The 20,153-nt window shown below is 34.8% G+C and overlaps 1 protein-coding gene across 14 annotated transcripts in view; it reads left to right on the top strand.

The window, feature by feature from the left end:
* Nucleotides 1-7,944, top strand: part of LOC133098164 (sodium channel protein type 3 subunit alpha) — an 83,943-nt gene extending 75,999 nt beyond the window's left edge. For all 14 annotated transcript variants that reach the window (XM_061200973.1, XM_061200959.1, XM_061200923.1 and 11 more), the window contains 6 exons: nt 1,240-1,512; nt 2,425-2,478; nt 3,308-3,445; nt 4,501-4,605; nt 5,961-6,231; nt 6,749-7,944. In XM_061200973.1, the coding sequence (XP_061056956.1) occupies nt 1,240-1,512; nt 2,425-2,478; nt 3,308-3,445; nt 4,501-4,605; nt 5,961-6,231; nt 6,749-7,944 (2,037 nt within the window). The remainder of the gene's footprint in view (nt 1-1,239; nt 1,513-2,424; nt 2,479-3,307; nt 3,446-4,500; nt 4,606-5,960; nt 6,232-6,748) is intronic.
* The last annotated feature ends 12,209 nt before the right edge of the window (nt 7,945-20,153 follow it).

Below are 20,153 nucleotides of genomic sequence, written 5' to 3'. Positions count from 1 at the left end.
ATTTAAGCCTTCGTCTGGTTGCATGGTTTCATATTAATAATTCATTTTTGAGGGGAGATAGCAATTGAACAAAATAGAAAACTTTCAAGTTTGCTCTAATCTGAAAACTATTCTAAGTTTGGCATTTTTAATTTTGTCATATGGCAGAATTAACATTCTAGCTATAAAACATGGTAAAAGGTATGCGTTTATTTGATGATAAGAGAACTTGTGGGAGGTCATTTTACACAAATTTTAGAGCCAAGAAAACCTGGTTTCAGTATAATATATATGACAATTTCTAAAAGGAATAAGATTCAAGTAGCATAAGAAATTTTTACAGTTTTGGATTTCAGGTTTTGATATTAATTTAAAGTTCTTTGGTGTTGATTTCTAAAATAATGTTTCAGTATTTTAAAATAAAACAATCGCTTCATTTAATATAAGTGCTTAACAAAATAGTCCCAGTATGAGCTATATTAATTAGATAAGAAAAGATACAAATCACTAGAGATTTGAAAATACACATTAATCTCTTCTGAATTTAGAGGAAAGATGACTGAATTTCTCCTTCATGAAATAGGTTGGCCTGGGTTGGTGAAGTAACATGTGCCCTGAAGTGAACATTTAAGAGATTTGGATCAATAATAATGGGAATACATTCAGTAATTTATGTCCAGAGATGAATTCCATCTCATTTCCTAATTTAATATACTTTTTTAAAATTAGGAATTATCAATATGGGGAAAAAGGACCTTGTAAATTCCTTATACCATTCTTCATCTTCATCAAAAGTTAACTTGATCTGGTGATACAGATTTAAGGCATTATTAATACTTTATTTGTAATGGGTGTGTTTAACCATGTTTTCAAATCATCAATCATTCATGAACACTCTTGAAAGTTAACATGTATTGTTGAACGATGATTATTTCTTGTTGGTATTTAATACAACTTTTTTTTTCTTTTTTTCCCCAGCATACAAACATTTTCTAACTCCATCTTACTATATCAGGTTTTTGTTTATTTCTTTTCACACTGTGGCATATTTTGCTTTCTTTAAATCCTTTAGCTCTTTAGTGTGTCACTGTTTGTTTTCCCCTACCGAATATGTCCTAGAAAATATCAGAAGAAACAAACCTGTCCACATAGATTTTTATTTAACTCGTTTCACACCCATTTTATATTGAATAAATAACGGAAGAAATGGTTTCCATTTTAACGATTTGTAAGCTGCCTTATCCTTATCTCCTCTTCTAGGTGGTTGTGAATGCTCTTGTTGGAGCAATTCCTTCTATCATGAACGTGCTGTTGGTTTGTCTCATCTTCTGGCTGATCTTTAGCATCATGGGTGTGAATTTGTTTGCTGGCAAGTTCTACCACTGTGTAAACACGACAACTGGTAACATGTTTGAAGTTAGTGAAGTTAACAATTTGAGTGACTGTCAGGCTCTTGGCAAGAAAGCTCGGTGGAAAAATGTGAAAGTAAACTTTGATAATGTTGGCGCTGGCTATCTCGCATTGCTTCAAGTGGTAAGTGCCTACTGTATGAGTTCTGAATACATTTTCAAAATGTTTCAAGTAAGATCATTTCTCTGATGTTCTTTGTTTGAGTGATTAATATCTGATAGCACGAAAGTAGTTGATGATAACACCTGTACTATTAGCATGACTTGACTGTAAAGAAGATGTTTTGCAGTGATTTTAAAATGTATTTTCCCCAGTGTTCAGTTGTTAATATGTTTTAATGTGATTTCTGCTTCCTGTCTTTTCTTATTCTATTATTGAGTGTTATTGTGCTATTACCATTTTTAATTTTCTGTAGCAATAAATGCCAAAGAAGCAATTATATGTATTAAAATAATAACATATATAATGTAGTGATTAATTAAATGTATAGATTATTAATCTATGTATTAATCAATTAATACACAGATACAGATAATGTACAGATTAATGTACAGATAATTAATTGTACCAGCATCTAAGGAGTATAGTTCTACTATGTGTGGAAATGCAAATCTTACAGAGTGGATTTCAAAATGTGTAATATTTAATTATTTTGACTTAACTGACAGTATATTAACTAATCAAGAATTGAATGAAAACAGTTGAGTGTTTAAACACACCAGAGGTTTGAATCATAGAGCTTACCTTTTGAAGGGATTTGAGACTGAGATGAGAGTTTCACCTAGTTACATGTTAGTGTAGAAAAAAATAGAATACCTTCCAAGACAAACAAAGAAAAAGAGTTCCAGTTTTGAAATAAAATCTTGTTCTATTTCAATTTCATTTCTTCATTCAATCCATTTCAATCTCTTTGTAGAATATTTCATAATATTGTACAAAAAATTATATTTAATAACACTATCATATTTTCATATGGTAAAATGCATATTCTTGGATTAGGTTTTTATGCAGAATTCAAATCTATGTTGTTTACAGGCCACATTTAAAGGCTGGATGGATATTATGTATGCAGCTGTTGATTCACGAGATGTAAGTTTCACTCAAATACTATTTATAGCTACTAGATTTTTCCATAGTGATAATTTAACTGAAAGGCCCAGAATTTTATATTAGAAGCAATCAGAACATTTATAACTGCATATGGAAATTCTCTTTTTAAGTCAATTCACTTCAATGTAAATGATATTTTGGTTAACATATGTCTATTATAGATCTAATATGAAAGGATATCTAACTGCATGGATTAGAAGAATCAGATTGGTCCAGTAAATGAGACTCTTAAGATTGGGAAAGCTGATCAGTGGGGAAGTAACTTGTCTCTCCCTATCCCTGGAGATTATGATAAACCAGAGTCTGTGAAGCAGCTTCCAAAAATATCATGATAAAAGCAAGCAAGTTTCAGGGAAACTCAATTTAGAAAACAGGAATAAAAATAGTTCCTCAGAACATATCTGTTTACGCTGAATTTTCCTCTTAGAATTCGATGTTCTGTTATTAAAGCCTTATCTCCAAGAGCTAGCATTTCCAAACCCAAGGAGAAAATATTGCAAAAAAAATTACAGTAAGACTAATAACAGGTTCAAAATGTTTGCCTTGTTTATACCACTGCTATTTACTCTAAAGAATACGTACAGGTAAGCCACAATGGGAAAACAGATTTAAGAACAATCGTAAAATTACAAATTTTCATTATACTAGGTCATACTAATTTGAAAAAAGAATTGCTTTTGCAGAACAGTATCTCAGGTCAAGGCAAAAATAACTCTATAGTAAGTAACAACACTCACCAAATTTTTAATTTAGCTCAAGTATTTATTGTGTTTTTTAAATATTATTTAATATTTTCAATATTATTTAGGTTAAACTTCAGCCTGTATATGAAGAAAATCTGTATATGTACTTATACTTCGTCATCTTTATCATCTTTGGGTCATTCTTCACTCTGAATCTATTCATTGGTGTCATCATAGATAACTTCAACCAACAGAAAAAGAAGATAAGTATTCCTCAGCTCTCACCTTTCTCCATTCTGAGGTTCTGTCTGTTTTCCATCCAAATAACCAGGACACTCATAGTCATGACAGAGTTAGATCATTTTTAAATCGCCTTCCATTCACTATGTGGTCAGTTCAGCTGCAGAGGAGTCCAGCCTCTAACTGGTGGCTCCTCTCCAGATTCATCCTCTGCAGATCTGCTGTAGTGTCTTTCTGACTCAAAAATATGACCACTGCTTCAAAACATCCAGTGGGCCTCAATGCTTTACCCTTGCTTACAGAGCCTTTCAGGAATTATCTCCACCCAGTCTTCCTGCTTCATCTTCTCCCACACCACACTTTCTATATGCACTTCCCTACTCCTCAGGTCACCACACACCCACCATTAACACTACCACTTGCTACATACACAGCTACATGGATTTTCTGCCCTTTTCTGAACAAGGCATGCTCTTCTCCCTCCATGATTTTACATAGGATTTTCTCTTCCTAAAATGCTTTGCCTAGCAAACCCTTAATCATCCTTTAAGGTCTAGCTTAAGGGTACTCCCCTATATAAAGCCTGTTTCTGAATCTTGGAACAGATTCAGAAACAGATTATTGTTATCTCTGCAGTACTGGGTTGTTTTTGTTTGTTTGCATATAGACACTGTGTCTTATATATCTATGTAGTTCTGATACTGGGTACACTGTCTAAGACACAGGGAGTGCTCAAAAAGTGCTGAATAAAGAAGTAAAATTGTCAACACTGAAATGGACTAAGATTTTTTTTCTTTCATGAAAATATATTTGAGACTCCTGAGCCTCCGTCTAAACGTAATATAATCAAATTAGAATCCTGTGCTAATCAGAGTTTTATGTGATTATGGGTTTTACATAATGTTAAGGTACTCAGAATTTCACATAAAAGGGAAAAGCAGGATAAATCTATATGAAGTAGGATAATATCCATTTAAAAACTGAAAAAAGGGATTAAAGGAAAGACTCAGAAATACTTTTGTAAAAGTACTGTTGTAATACAGGTTGGATTGTAACCAGTTTTATACTATGTCTTTACTTTGGAGGTCAAGACATATTTATGACAGAGGAACAAAAAAAATATTACAATGCAATGAAGAAACTTGGGTCCAAGAAACCTCAGAAACCCATACCTCGGCCTGCAGTAAGAATTACTCATCTTCTTTAACATTCCAAAGCCCTATTTCCATATGATGAAATTGGGCAGTGCCCTGGATCAGAACATATTAGGTGATATCACCAATATATAATATGACCTAATTGTAAAGTACATACTGTGTAACACAATTTGCAACTACTACACTTGTAAGAATTACTAAGTTCTTAAAAATGAGGCAATGTTCTTTAGTTTGTCAGTTGAAAACCTCCAAGTCAGGGTTCCCAATAACTGCTTCCAAAGCAAGGTTCATGCTCCTGCTGCCACCTACTGCTGCCAACAACGCACCTGGTTCCAGCTCCTCTGATCTTGTTACATGGCACCCTCTTGTCCTTTTAAGTAGATGGTGTTTTCCAGACTTCCCATTCTACACCCATGGGCTCCCTCTATGCTGTTTGTTCTCTCCATTGTTATGACTAGAAAATATTTTTAACGTTTTTAGAAAGAAAAAGGGTATCATCAAAATAGTTTGTTTCAGCAAATACACCCACACACAAAAGATTTATTCAGAATGCATACTCTGTGGAGCTTCATTATAGTGGAAAGTCATAAAGATGGTGGATTATGTTCACAGAGCTGTATTCTAAATCACCTATCCTCTTAGATGGGTAAGGAATAAGGAACTGAGACCCAAAGAAGGTAAATACTGTACGTAAAGTCACAAAGCCTGTAATCGCCAGAACTGGGACTTGACAAGGTCTCATGAATCCTATAAATGACTTCACTTTGCATTATTTTTAAGAGTAGTTGGAGTAGGTGCAGGCAGGGGGTGGGAGGGGAGGGGAAGCAGGGTGGAGGGAGGAGGTAAGGCAGGCAACACAAAAGGGCATATACCTGCTTTACTGAATGTCATTTAAATATTATAGTTAGAAGAGGCAGAATTAAATAGAAAACAACTGACATATTTTGAGGGATGGACAGACAGAAATAAGCTATAATTCAAAATCCCTAAAGCACTGATAAATGAATTGGCATATTCATCCATCTAAAAGTCTGTCTATATTAACCTACTTTGTAAATCTTCATTATTAGTTGTCATTATTTTTTGTAAAAATTATCATAGTTATTAAAATCAAGCAAAGCCCATGCACATTATCAACCAGTTGCCACCAATTTATGTTTTATTCAGCTTTGTCTTCCCATGAGACCTAAATAAAACAATTATATTTTGGTTTTGTCATATGACATTTTTCATTTATTTCTCTTTTTTTAACAAATTTGTTTGCGGTAATGTGAGAAGGGTGCACATCCCATGGGCCATACATAGAAGGACTTCATCTGCAATTTTATGGATCAATATTTATGAAATATGCATATTAACCTTCTCCTTCCTCTCTTTCTAGAACAAATTCCAAGGAATGGTCTTTGATTTTGTAACCAGACAAGTTTTTGATATCAGCATCATGATCCTTATCTGCCTCAATATGGTCACCATGATGGTAGAAACTGATGACCAGAGCAAATATATGACTCTAGTCTTGTCCCGGATCAACCTTGTGTTCATTATCCTGTTCACTGGAGAATTTGTGCTGAAACTTGTCTCCCTCAGATACTACTACTTCACCATAGGCTGGAACATCTTTGATTTTGTGGTGGTGATTCTCTCCATTGTAGGTAAGAATGGTTTATTTACAGAGAAGTGCAGTTGTTGGAAAAGTCCCCAAAGCCTATCACCGGTGTAACATGGAAATCAGATCTAAGAATCATAATGTGTATAGATCTAAAGTTCAACACTCTTGTTCATCTTCCACTAACTGAAGAATTTAACTATTCGAAAAAAGAAAACAATATATTTGAAGATTTCAGAAATAGTCTTTGTTTGCTGTTGGCACATTTCATATGTGAGGATAACTATTCATAGTAATTGGGTGTATATAGTCTTAAAATGCCATACCACTATGTGAGATTATTTAACTTATAGGATTTTGCAAGAGTCCATATTGGTTTATGACATTATAGAATTATTAAATAAAACTCTATAATCTTTCACTGGTAATATTAGGAAGTGGATCCAAACAGTAAAGGTTTATACTCATAACAAATTTGTTGTTTTCATTAACCTTGCAAAGGAAAAGCATTCATATAAGCATAAGATACTCACTGTTTAGCTGTTTTCTGTATTTTTCCATAGGTATGTTTCTCGCTGAGCTGATAGAGAAATATTTTGTGTCCCCTACCCTGTTCCGAGTGATCCGTCTTGCCAGGATTGGCCGAATCCTGCGTCTGATCAAAGGGGCCAAGGGGATCCGCACGCTGCTCTTTGCTTTGATGATGTCCCTTCCTGCGTTGTTTAACATTGGCCTCCTGCTCTTCCTGGTCATGTTCATTTACGCCATCTTTGGAATGTCCAACTTTGCCTATGTTAAAAAGGAAGCTGGAATTGATGACATGTTCAATTTTGAAACTTTTGGCAACAGCATGATCTGCCTGTTCCAGATTACCACCTCTGCTGGCTGGGATGGATTGCTAGCACCTATTCTCAACAGTGCACCACCTGATTGTGACCCTGACACAATTCACCCTGGCAGCTCAGTTAAGGGAGATTGTGGGAACCCATCTGTGGGGATCTTCTTTTTTGTCAGTTACATCATCATATCATTTCTGGTCGTGGTGAACATGTACATCGCTGTCATCCTGGAGAACTTCAGTGTTGCTACTGAAGAAAGTGCAGAGCCCCTGAGTGAGGATGACTTTGAGATGTTCTATGAGGTCTGGGAGAAGTTTGATCCCGATGCCACCCAGTTCATAGAGTTCTCCAAGCTCTCTGATTTTGCGGCTGCCCTGGATCCTCCTCTTCTCATAGCAAAACCAAACAAAGTCCAGCTCATTGCTATGGATCTGCCCATGGTCAGTGGGGACAGGATCCACTGCCTCGACATTTTATTTGCCTTTACAAAGCGTGTTTTGGGTGAAAGTGGAGAGATGGATGCCCTTCGAATACAAATGGAAGATCGGTTCATGGCATCGAACCCCTCCAAAGTCTCCTATGAGCCCATTACAACCACTTTGAAACGCAAACAAGAGGAGGTATCTGCTGCTATCATTCAGCGTAATTTCAGATGTTATCTTTTAAGGCAAAGGTTAAAGAAGGTATTAAGTGAGTATAACAAAGAGGCAATCAAAGGGAGGATTGATTTACCTATAAAAGATGACATGATTATTGACAAATTAAATGGGAACTCCACCCCAGAAAAAACAGATGGAAGTTCCTCTACCACCTCTCCTCCTTCCTATGATAGTGTAACAAAGCCAGACAATGAAAAGTTTGAGAAAGACAAACCAGAAAAAGAAAGCAAAGGGAAAGAGGTGAGGGAAAATCAAAAGTAAAAAGAGACAAAGAATTATCTTTGTGATCAATTGTTTACAGCCTAAGAAGGTAAAGTTTATGTGTCAACTGGACTCCCAGAGGAGGTCTATGCCAAACTGACTGTTTTAACAAATACTCATGGTCAGTGCCTATAACAAGACAGTGACCTCTCCATCACTACAACTCTGTGAGTCAGGGTATCAACACTGACAAGAGGTTGCTGTTTTCATTACCAGCTGACACTGCTGAGGAGAAACTCAATGGCTACCTAGACTGTAGGGATAGTTGTGCAAAGTGATCATTGTAACTACACCAAACACTTTTAGTACAGTACTTGCATCCACTCTATTTTTAACCTCCATATCTGCCATATTTTTACAAAATTTGTTCTAGTGGATTTCCCTGGTCACTAATTCATAGTTTATTCATAATACTACATCACTATTTTTGTAAATGAAATTTAAGTTGAGAAAAAAGTATATAAGATCCCTGTGTTCCTACTCCACAAGTTTCTCGAATAATCAGACAAAAGGGTTTTGCCCAAGAGATGAAATTCTTGCTCAAAACCAGAAAAAAAAATTCTAATAACAATTTCAGGTACTTCCATTTTCTAGACGGCTTTAATTTTGAAAGTGTTTTAGTCTGTGTTTGTTTATATCTAAACAGTTATGTGCCTGTAAAGTCTCCTCTAATTTTTAAAGGATTATTTTTATGCAAAGTATTCTGTTTCAGCAAGTGCAAATTTTATTCTAAGTTCCAGAGCACTATATTTAATTTTGGTTAAATGCTTTCCAAAAAAAGTAATCTAATAAATCTGTTCTAGAAAAGTATATCTAAAGTATCGCTTTAGAATAGTTGTTCCATCTTCTGATGCAGTGTTGCTTTGCCATCTTCTGCTCTCAGCAAAGCTGACATTTTATGTCAATTAAACACACCCTCTGTTATGTAAATAGTTATTTTATCCTGTGGGGCATGTTTGGGAATATATATATATATATATATTTATGTGTATATATATATATCTCCTGATAAACAACTTCTATTAAATCAAATATGTACCACAGTGTATGTGTCTTTTACGAGCTTCCAACAGGGATGTATCCTGCACCATTCATTAAATAGTCTGAAGACTACCACTAATGCATGTTAATTACCTATGCTGCTCTATTTTACTCAATCCATTCTTCACAAGTCTTGGTGAGAAGTTGTCACATGTTGGTAGTAGAGTGATTTCAACCAGCTCTATGTCTAGTACATCAAGCAGAATAGCTTGCAGTTATTTAAAAGCACCTTTCCTTTTGCATTTTTAATTCAACTTGTGTCATATGGTGTCTCTCTAGATTTCAAGGAAACACACTGCATACTGCCTACTGTCAAAACCTATACTTCATATTTTGCTAAAAATATGTCCAAAACTTGTTTAAATATAAATAATGTAAAAATATGATCAATTTTATTTGTTGCATTTTGTACATAAGAAAATTATTTTCAGGTTGATGACATGCCAATTTATTTTACTTTATGCTTTTTCTTTTTCTTTTTAATCACAACTCCAAACTTTGAAATCCATAAGAATTTTCAATGGATAATTTCTTAAAATAAAAGTTAGACAATGTGTTTTGTGGATTTCTTTGTTATAATATATTTTCTACCATTCCAGTAGGAGAACATTGGTCAAAATTTCAAACCTAGATCATTTTCTACCAACTATGGTTGCCTCGATATAACCCTTTATTCATGGAAGGTTTTTTTTTACTCAACTTTTGTAGTATTTGCTTATGCAGACTAGTCTTATTTTTTTAATTCCTGTTGCACTAAATTTATCAGAGATATAACTTGGGCTCTGACCCTTTTAGCCATGAACATAGTGGCTAAGCTGTGCAATTACCTAACATGATATAAATTTTTGTTTTTTGCACAAACCAAAAGATTAATGTTAATTCCTTTTACACAACTATTTACTTGTAGTGTATTGATGAACTGCATGCAGGGAATTGCTATTACTAAAAAGAATGGTGAGCTATGTCATTATTGAGCCAAACGAATAAATATTTCATTTTTTATTGTATTTAATTTCCTGGCTTCTGGGTTTTTTTTATTGTTAGAAGTTTAAAACATATATAATTAATGAAACCTGTACTTGATCTGACATTTGTATACGTAAAAGTTCACATGAATTTTATAACAACCTACTGCATGATCCACCAAGCAGTACTATAGAATAAAGTCTATTAAAAGCAGTTTTTGTGAACTTTTCTGTGTGCAAAAGATCAAGCTCACATATTCCAACTTTCAAGTTCAACAACAATAATAGTAGCCATCTACAATGGTTATCAATTTCAATTAACTCCCTTGGCTGTAAACATTTTGACCTCAACTCCTCTCAATGTAATTATTGTAATCTCCAAATTTCTTGGCAGTAAATAAATGTTATATTACATAGTTTGTTACTTAAATCCATTTTATGAACTCCTATTTACACATAAAATATTAATGATGCAGTGATTGAAAATTTATATTAACTTTTTTTTCAGGGTCCCTTGGATTTATGTCAGGTCAAAACCAAATGTTTCTTCTCAGTAGAAAACTCCAGTTATAATGCTTATATTTTTGATGAATTGGATCTAAATATGCATTTCATACATTCCCCAACATAAACGGTATGAGGTGACTTAATTGGAATTCATTGCCTTCTTTCTGTTCAGGTAAATTTTCAGATCTTGTCAACACCACAGAGAAGTCAAGTATTACTCTGCAAAGTCCTTAACCTTTTTATGCATCCTATTATATAATCATTAGCCAAGCAATCTATTAATTGATATGCATTATATCTAAATGATCTTATGCTCAGAAGAGTCTCAGCTGCAAAAAAAAAAAAAAAAAAACTTTAAAAAATATACCTAGCTAAAGGATATTCTGAAAAATGTTCAGAATACAGGGTTGCTAATGCAATTTGATAGATTTCTGAAATAACTACTTTCACAAGAAAAATCCTTCTATTATTAAACTTCATGATAGAATTTTGTAAAAAATAGAATTAATCAAGTTGGACATAGAAATAATACCATGAAATTAAAGAAACTTAAATTCAACAATAAGTGATACTAAATCAACAATAAGTGATACTAAATTACCAACAAGTGATCCTTTAGTAAAGAAAAACCATTTGTGTGGAGAGAAAAATGAGAATTCTGCATTTCAAATAATGTAGCTGAAAGATAATGTCTATATAAATTTACGTGTTTTACTAATTTTCAAATAACTAGAATACAATAACTTGAAAATCATTCTTGTGCATTTCAAACTACTCAGTAGTAATCATAAAGAAAGTTCTTACTGACCATTTTTGTGGAAATGAAAAATGTAGAAAGAACTGGACCAAGAGTTCTGCCACTTGGCTTTTAGTTTCAGTTCTGGTATAAAACTAGCAGTGTAATCCAGGCAAACCAAATTCTGGCCCCTCAGATTCCCCCTTTATTTGAATGGGAATGCTGGATTAGGGATGTTGTCTCTAGTAGTACTTTAATTCTAAAATTCTATGTTCAAAATCAAATTGCCTATTCAAAATGAGTAATTTCCTTTATATGAGTAATACTTAATTTTAAAAAAATGTGCATTGCCAATACACCATTTAAAACATTACTCAGATAACTTAAAATAGAAATGCAACACTTGACCTTGACTTTAGCCCCACTAATGAAGAAGTCTTCTTGTCCTCAAAGATTTTATATGACAAAGTTGAAGAATGTTTTAAATAATTGAAAGGATGGCTATTATTTCTCTTCTATGATGTTACAGGTTTCTAAAAGACAACACCTGATATATAACAGAAGAGATTAAAACAAAGAAATCATTAGTTATTTGTAAAATTGTCTCAAACTACAAGTGTACTTACTCCTTCTTTGTCATTAACATTTGCCACAAAACTTCAGGAAGTTGGGCTTAAGTCTTATATTCCCTAGAGCACTATTTTTACTGAAAAAAGAATAAAAGATGCACATCATTCTCTTATCTTATGATAACACCTCAAATGTTTTATTCTTTCACAGAGAAAGACATTTATGATTTGATGCAACCAAACTTTTGTTGTAACTGTCTCCTTCCTATGCATCCTTCCATCTGCAGTATTTCTCCTCTCCTCTTCTCTCAAGTCTCTCCAATATTCTGTCCAGCTGGCATACTGAAATACACATCTGAAGTCTTCTAAACCTGACGGCAACCCATTATTCAGAGAATCCATTTCCCTTTCTTATTACAGAGTTAAAAAAAAAACCCTGAATAACCTGTCCCTCACATATCCCACTACTATCCTCTGTCATTGGCCATCACTCCACAACTCATGCCTCCTCCCCACGGAATCACATAGTCTCCAATTACACAATTTTTGGACATCTCTCCTGTCTTGGCACATGCTACAGTCTTTGTCTGAAATGTCTTTCTCTTTTTTTCCCTGACAAATTGTTGCTCATCTTTCAAAAACTGGCTCAAATATCATCTTTTCAAAGCTTCCTCAGATTTCCCCAAAACATTTCTCCTCGGACTTCCTAATGTGCATCTAGGATTTTATGTACCATACCGTGCTGTATTACCTCCTTTGCACTTATCTCTTCTAATAGACTGTAGTACATCCAAGGTATGGGATGCATCTCATTAATTTTCTCACCCTTTTATCCTTTATCAGCAATGACTAACAGGGTATGTGATTACCAGTTTTCAGATACATTGCTAGAATTGAGTCTTGCAGGAAAACACAAAAATACTTAAGTGCCAAACAACAACACCAGTAAATTTTTTCCAGTCCTTACTGAGAATGACTCTCAAATTTATTAGCATCTAAATTCAGATAAACCACTACCATAATTACAAAATATCTCAGAAATACAGTAAACCTTGTAACTATAGTTTACAAGCAATGCCTATTGCCTAACAAAAACTACTGAAAAAAAATAACTTCATTTCATTAATTCTGTCAGTGAAAGAATAGTTTTACTTAGTTGTCCTCAATTAGATGTATGCTGCATGGATAAAAAAACATAATCAGGTTTTATTTCACTACCTTAATCATGTATATATTCTTCACCTGAATAACTCACAGGTACACTGGTAATACACTAACTAGGATTTTGCTTGATGAATGTATATTTCCAGCATATAATGGGATAATTATCCTAAAACTCTTGTCACAAAATATCTAAAAACAGAATAAAATATTTTTAGAAGATCATTTTAATGTATGGTTAGCCTTACCAGAAAAAAAGGGAAATTCCTTAGGACTGATAGTGAAAGGTAAGCTAGCACTAAAGTCAGAGGCTATTCTGTGGGCTTCTATTGATCCCAGTGACCTATAGCTTGGTTTTAATTGCCTGCGTACAGAAAATAGAAGACAAAGATTAACCCAATATGGGTTAGAGATCCTGAATAAATTCAAGATCCACAAAAAGCTACACACTTAATGAAAGCATTTTCAACCTTGCAAAAGCAGAGAGAAAGAAAACCTTAGCAAGCGAACATTTCTGTCTTGTCTTAGCTCTAGTTTATAGAAAAAAGTCTCCCAAGATTCATAGTCATAGACCCAGAATTCAGAGTCTAAATAAAGCAGAGAGATCATGCGTGGTAAAATTCAATATTATTAGAAAGTCATATACACAAACTGAGATATATATTATCTCACATATACATATAATGTAAAAAAAATTACATCATACACATGTATGATGTAATTATTTTCAATGCAATCCCAACAAAAATCTCAAATCCAAGCAGACTTTTCCTTTATAGAAAATGACGACCTGATTCTGAAACTTATATTGAAAAACAAAAGACTGAGTAAGACCAAGATAATCTTGACATAAAAGAACATAGTTGGAGAATTTACACTGCCTGAAAAAGGAAAAAAAAAAAAAGACGATGAGTGAGAGATACAAAATTATGAGGCATACTTGAAGAAGGATATCATGCTATTTACAGAAATAAAGAATGTAATGATTGAAATTAAAACAAAATGGGAGACTTAAAATCCACCTTCCTGAAACAGGGCAGAAAAGGCACACTGAAACTGCACTCCTCCTACCATCCCAGGGCATGCCCTAGCCTAAGCTGAGCACCGCTTAGACCCACTTCCTTCAGGACACAACTCCACATAGGGCGAGGGCTGCTGTGGCAGAGGGGCATGTCGGCTGCAAGGCACAAAGATGGCTCAGACCCAGAGCAGTGTCTTAGTAGGGCAGGGGCAGACATTACAGGCACTTACACAGGCAGCACATCAGAAGCAGTCTGTGTCTCTGACTGCAGCCACATGGCCACAGCCCATGCCCCAACCCCCACCTACCCCGCCTGCTCTGCAGCACAGCTCCACACTACCACCAGGGTAAGTCCTCTATGTCCTCTATCACCTATATGTGGAATCTAAAAACTAAAACAAATGTATATATATAACAAAACAGAAACAGACTCACAGATGTAGAGAACTAGTGGCTACCAGTGGGGAGAGGGATGAGGGGGCAAGAGAGAGGTATGGGATTAAGAGATATAAACTACTATGTATAAAATAAATAAGCAACAAGGATATATTGTACAGCATAAGGAAATACAGTCATTACTTTGTAATAACTTTAAATGGAGCATAATCTATAAAAATATTGAATCACTACGTTATACATCTGAAAGTAATACAATATTGTAAATCAACTATACTTCAATTTAAAAAAAAAGAATTCTAAGGTCTTCGTATTGTTCAGGAGCTTGGTAAAGATATTAACTTTAAATTTTGCTTAAAATGCTTACTAAAATCTTAAGGATATACATGTAAAGACAAAAAAATGGAATAAAAATGTTAAAACTACTAAAGGAAGAAAATGGAAAAACTTGATATTTAATAAATTCAAAAGCACAAGAAGGAAGATAAAAGTAGGGAAAAATAAGACAAATAAAAACTACAAAACAACTTAGTGGAAATTAACAATACTCAACATGTAATGACTGCTTATTATGTTCTAATCTAGTCATTTTCAAATACTTTGCATGGTAATCCTCACATTAACCCGATGAAGATAAGAACTATGAAGAGATTGAGATACATGTAATGTTCTTAACTTGCCCAAGGATGCATTGCTAGGAAGAACCACAATAAAGATATTTATCCAGGAAAACTGGCTGTAGAGCCAATCTCTTAATTACTGCAACATACTGTTTTATTATCCAGGATAACTGTGTTACACAACTCCAGGGGGAAAATCACACTGTATTCTATAAAAATGGTATACTCTGGAGAAAAACTCCAGCATAGAATACAATATAACACCACGGCATTGGTGATATCTATAAAAATATGTCAGTAATACGTTAGTAATTACCAGTGAATACATTGAACTGCCCAGTTAAAAGGCAAAGAATATCATGTTGATTTTTACAATCTAGTTATTTAAAATAAATAAACCTAAAACACAAAAATACAGAACACTTAAAAGTAACAGGATTTGAAAATTATCAGGCAAATACTAACATAATGAATACTCACATATTTATATTATTAGAGACAAAATAGGTTTAAAACTCTAAAACATATACACTATCATGTGTAAAATAGATAGCTAGTGGGAACATGCTATGAAGCACAGGAAGCTCAGCTCGGTGCTCTGTGATGACCTAGATGGGTGGGATGCGGGGGGAGAGGTGGGAGGGAGGTCCAAGAGGGAGAGGATATAGATATACATATAGCTGATTCACGTCATTGTACAGCAGAAAATAACACAACATTGTAAAGCAATTATACTCCAATTTAAAAAAAAAACTCTAAGACATAACGATTTTAAACTGGATGCACTTACTGAAATTCTCTTTAAAATATATAAAGCAAAAATCTATTCAATCCCAAGGAGAAACAGACAAACCCATCACACAATGAAAGATTTTAACATATTTGCTGAATAACTGATGGCTCAAGTGGACAGGAAGACCTGTAAGGATATGTAATCTTTGATTACAATTAGCTTTACCTATTAGACACATAAAGAACTCTGCAACAACATCTGAAAAAGTCTCAGTTTTTCTTTCAAGTGCACATGTTGCATTTACTAACAATGCATTAAATGACAGATCAAAAAGCAAGTGTCAAAAAACTTCAAAGTACTGGTATCATACAGAGCACACCACATTTTCTGATTTGGATAAAATTAAATTACAAATTTAACTTCTAGGAATATATTTGAAGGCTTAAAAATGAACTTCTAGTTTCCTCTCCTGGAAATGATGAGGTAGATAATATCAGACCAATGTTCTGATAAATAAAAACTGTAGACCTTGAACAAAATACAATTATCTTTCGGTATAGGGAGTGACTCCAAAAAGCCAGAAAACTGGAAAAAGGAAATGGCACTGGATGAGTCTCCTGTTTATTACTGTTTTCATCCAAGTTCAGGATCCAGTCAGCACTGAGCTGAAATTTTGATAGAAATTTACAGTCTTACAATTTGAGAAATCACAGCATAGAGTCTGAAACAACCACAGCAGCTGGAAAGTGACAGAACCATATAAATCTGGTTGAGCCCTTAAATTTGCCCATGTGCAACAGATTTAAAGTTGCCATGCTAAGTCTTAAACATCCAGGGTTTTCAGCTGTTGCCCACTGCAGGGAAGATAGTCTGGAGTTGAGCTCATCTGATATTCTTCAGAGGAACAGAAGAGAAGCCAGAGAATCTGCAAGATACCTTTCACAACACTCAAAAGGAAAGGCAGACAATGGAGGCCCAAGTGTTGGACTTAACAGGCAAAAATTCCAAAGCAGTAATATAGTTATATTCAAGGATTGTAAAAGAATATATACTTATAATGAATGAACAGATAGGAAATATCAAAAGAAAATTAGAAACTATAAAATAAACCAAAAGAAAACTTGAGAATTGAAAAATACAATTATCTAACATCAAAATCTAATCTAGAACATTAGAAATTACAGAAGAAAATGTCAAGGAATTTGGAGATCAATAGAAATTACCAAATCTTAAAATACACTTATTTATGGCTTAAGGATAAAAAAAGAAATAAAATGACATCTATAAATAGTTTGATAATATAAAAATACCACACTGTAGAAATTGTGAGATGAAGTTAAAGTAGTACTTAGAGGTAGATAAATTTATAGTCAGAAATCTTTTTATTAGAAAATAAAATGGCTAAAACTTAGTGAGCTGAGGAGTAATTTAAAAACAAGAGAATAATTCCAAGGAAACCATAAGCAAGAAGATAGATGATAGATAAATAGTCAGAAAGATAGATAAGAAGAAAGAAAACTTAATGAAATATTAAAAAAGTAATAGAATAAACAAAGACAAATGTTGTATCTTAAAATAAACTTAATGACTCTAGCAAGATTGATCAAAAAAGTAAACAATATAAGGAATAAAAAAGGAATAAAATTATAGGTATTGCTAAGATTAAAATATTAATAGAGTAGGATACAGCAAACCGCTTTTTTTCAGAAGTTTTGAAAAACAGACAAAATGAATACATTCTGAGAAAAATAGCACACCAACACTGAAAATAATTTTTACAAATTTAAAAAATTTTTGAATTACAAAAATTTTTGAAAAATTCATAACCTTTAAGAAACTTAATCAATGGTTAAAATTATGCCATCCCCATACAGAGAGGGACTAGACACATTTGGTTGCAAATTTCAAGGAAAAGATAGTCATATACAAACTCTTCCACAGATTAGAAAAATAAGAAACATTCCCAAACCATCCTAAAAGCTAGATGAAACCTTGATACCAAGCCTAGATAAGGACAGTAACACAAAGAAAAATTGTGGCCAATTTTACTCTTCACATAAAAAAACAAACAAAAATATATACATACACATACACATACACACACACACACGCACACACACATATCTGAAAACCAAATCCCCCAATATATTAAAAGTGTAAAATAGATGAATCTTCTAGCATGGCTGAGTAAGAAACTCAGAGAACTCTCTCATCAGTAAAACAACTATTTAAGTGGTCAAAATTATTAAGACCAATTATTTAAGGTCTCTGGAAATTGTCCTAGGGGCATACAACAAATGGAGAAACATTTCTTCAAGAAAATCTACTAAATATCAGGAAAAACAATGAGGGTATGTGGCATTTCAGCCACAACTCATTGTCTTCCCCTGTTGCCAGTTCCATGTTGCAGGAACTTTATCCTGGGCACTCTGAGAACGCAGGACTCCCTCTGCCCCTAGTGCTCAGTCCCAGGAGAAACAGGCTGCCTTCACTTCTCATTCTCATCCCCATCCCCACCCCCAGCCACATACTGCAGGAATTCTATTCCAGACAGGCTTTCCTGAGAGGACCAGGTGTCTCTTCCCCCACCCAGTCCCCATTTGCATAGCACAAATTCTACCCGCGGCATGACAGATGAAGAGTACTTGGGGCCCGAACTACACCCACCTCAGCTCACTCAGAGGTCAGAGTTTCCACTCCACGAATGGCATGTCTAGACCAGGGGCTACCACCCACCATCGAGTACCCACTCCTAAAGAAGGATGTCACTGAGGGAGAGGCAGGACTCCGATTCGGTTGCAGTGGTGTGGGGCTCCTATCCAGAGAAGGCAGGCCAAAAGGAGAAAAAGCTCTAAAGCAGTTCGTGAGAAGACTGACTTTATTTGGAACAGGAAGTGCAGAACTCCATGTCTAAGGATGTTTTTGAAAACAAGAGTGATCTAGGTGGACATTAGTCAAGAGGAGGCTAGTAGTTCCACGATACAAGCAGAACAGCAGAGCAGCCATTAGTTTAATGGAGTGAACTAAGGAATGAGAAAGCCAAAACAGCCCTGCTGAGGTCATAGCCAATTCTATGGGTCAAGAAGACTGTATACATGCACTAGGCTTCACCCACTCAGGAGAAATCAGACGAAGACATGGGGCAGACATTAAAGCACTCCCTGAACTGCAGGCAAACCCATCAAAATAGGACAGAAGGCTCACTTGCATGAAGGGCTTAAACCCAACCTCCAACTAAACACTGACTGAACAATAAACTTTTCTGACCCAGAGGTGACTCCTAGGCAGCCAGGATTAAAAATAAATTCAGACTCATCCCTGGCAGTCTGAAAGACTGTGTTCATGTCCAAGGTTGTACTCCCTCAGGAGCAATCAGAGAGGAAAACTCCAAGCTACTAGTTCCTGGCTGAACATGGGGCCAAAAAACCAAAGTCCCTGGCCTGGGATAACAGCCTCCAAGCCACACACACATCCAATGGCAAAGTGTAAAAAAATTAACTGGCCTAGAGGGCTCAAGCAGAACCTTTGACCAATTAAGTAGCTAATGCTGATCCCAGGGTAATACCAGGGTATCCAGGCTAAGAAAGAAAAATAAGGGAAAATAATCTGAGCAGAGAAATTAGAGGCTGCACTAAGGAAATAGACTTTCCAAAATTAGTTCAACAAAATCACTAAACAAATAAAACTTAAAAGTTAAAAAAGCGCTTCCCTGGTGGCGCAGTGGTTGAGAATCTGCCTGCTAATGCAGGGGACACGGGTTCGAGCTCTGGTCTGGGAAGATCCCACATGCCACGGAGCAACCAGGCCTGTGAGCCACAACTACTGACCCTGTGCGTCTGGAGCCTGTGCTCCACAACAAGAGAGGCCACGATAGTGAGAGGCCCGTGCATCGCAATGAAGAGTGGCCCCCACTTGCCGCAACTAGAGAAAGCCCTCGCACAGAAACGAAGACCCAACACAGCCAAAAATAAATAAATAAAAACATGTCAATTCATTAAAAAAAAAAAAGCAAGCAAATAATAACAACAACCTAGAGTTAAAAAACAAAATAACTACAGTGAAAATTTCATTACAGGGGTTCAACAGTGAATTTGATCTGACAGAACAAAAAAGTCAACAAAGCTGAGGATAGATCAATAGAGATTACACAAAATTGAAAAACAGAGGGAGGAAAAAATGAAGTAAAATAAACAGCCTCAGAGAAATGTGAGACACCATTAAGCACACCAACATACGTATAATGTTTGTACCAAAAGGAGAGAAAAAAGAGAAAAAGAGAGAAAACATTTGAAGAAATAATGGCTGAAAACTTCCCAAATTTGATGAAAAGCATTAATCTACACATCCAAGAAGATAATAAGTATTGGCAAGCATGTGGAGAAATTGGTACTCTTGCACAATGCTGGTGGGAATGTAAAATGGTGCAGCTACTATGGAAAACAGTATGAAAGTTCCTCAAA

The sequence above is a fragment of the Eubalaena glacialis genome, chromosome 1 (genome assembly GCF_028564815.1).
Source record: "Eubalaena glacialis isolate mEubGla1 chromosome 1, mEubGla1.1.hap2.+ XY, whole genome shotgun sequence".
Lineage (NCBI taxonomy): Eukaryota > Metazoa > Chordata > Mammalia > Artiodactyla > Balaenidae > Eubalaena > Eubalaena glacialis.
This window is presented reverse-complemented; position numbering and strand designations above follow the sequence as displayed.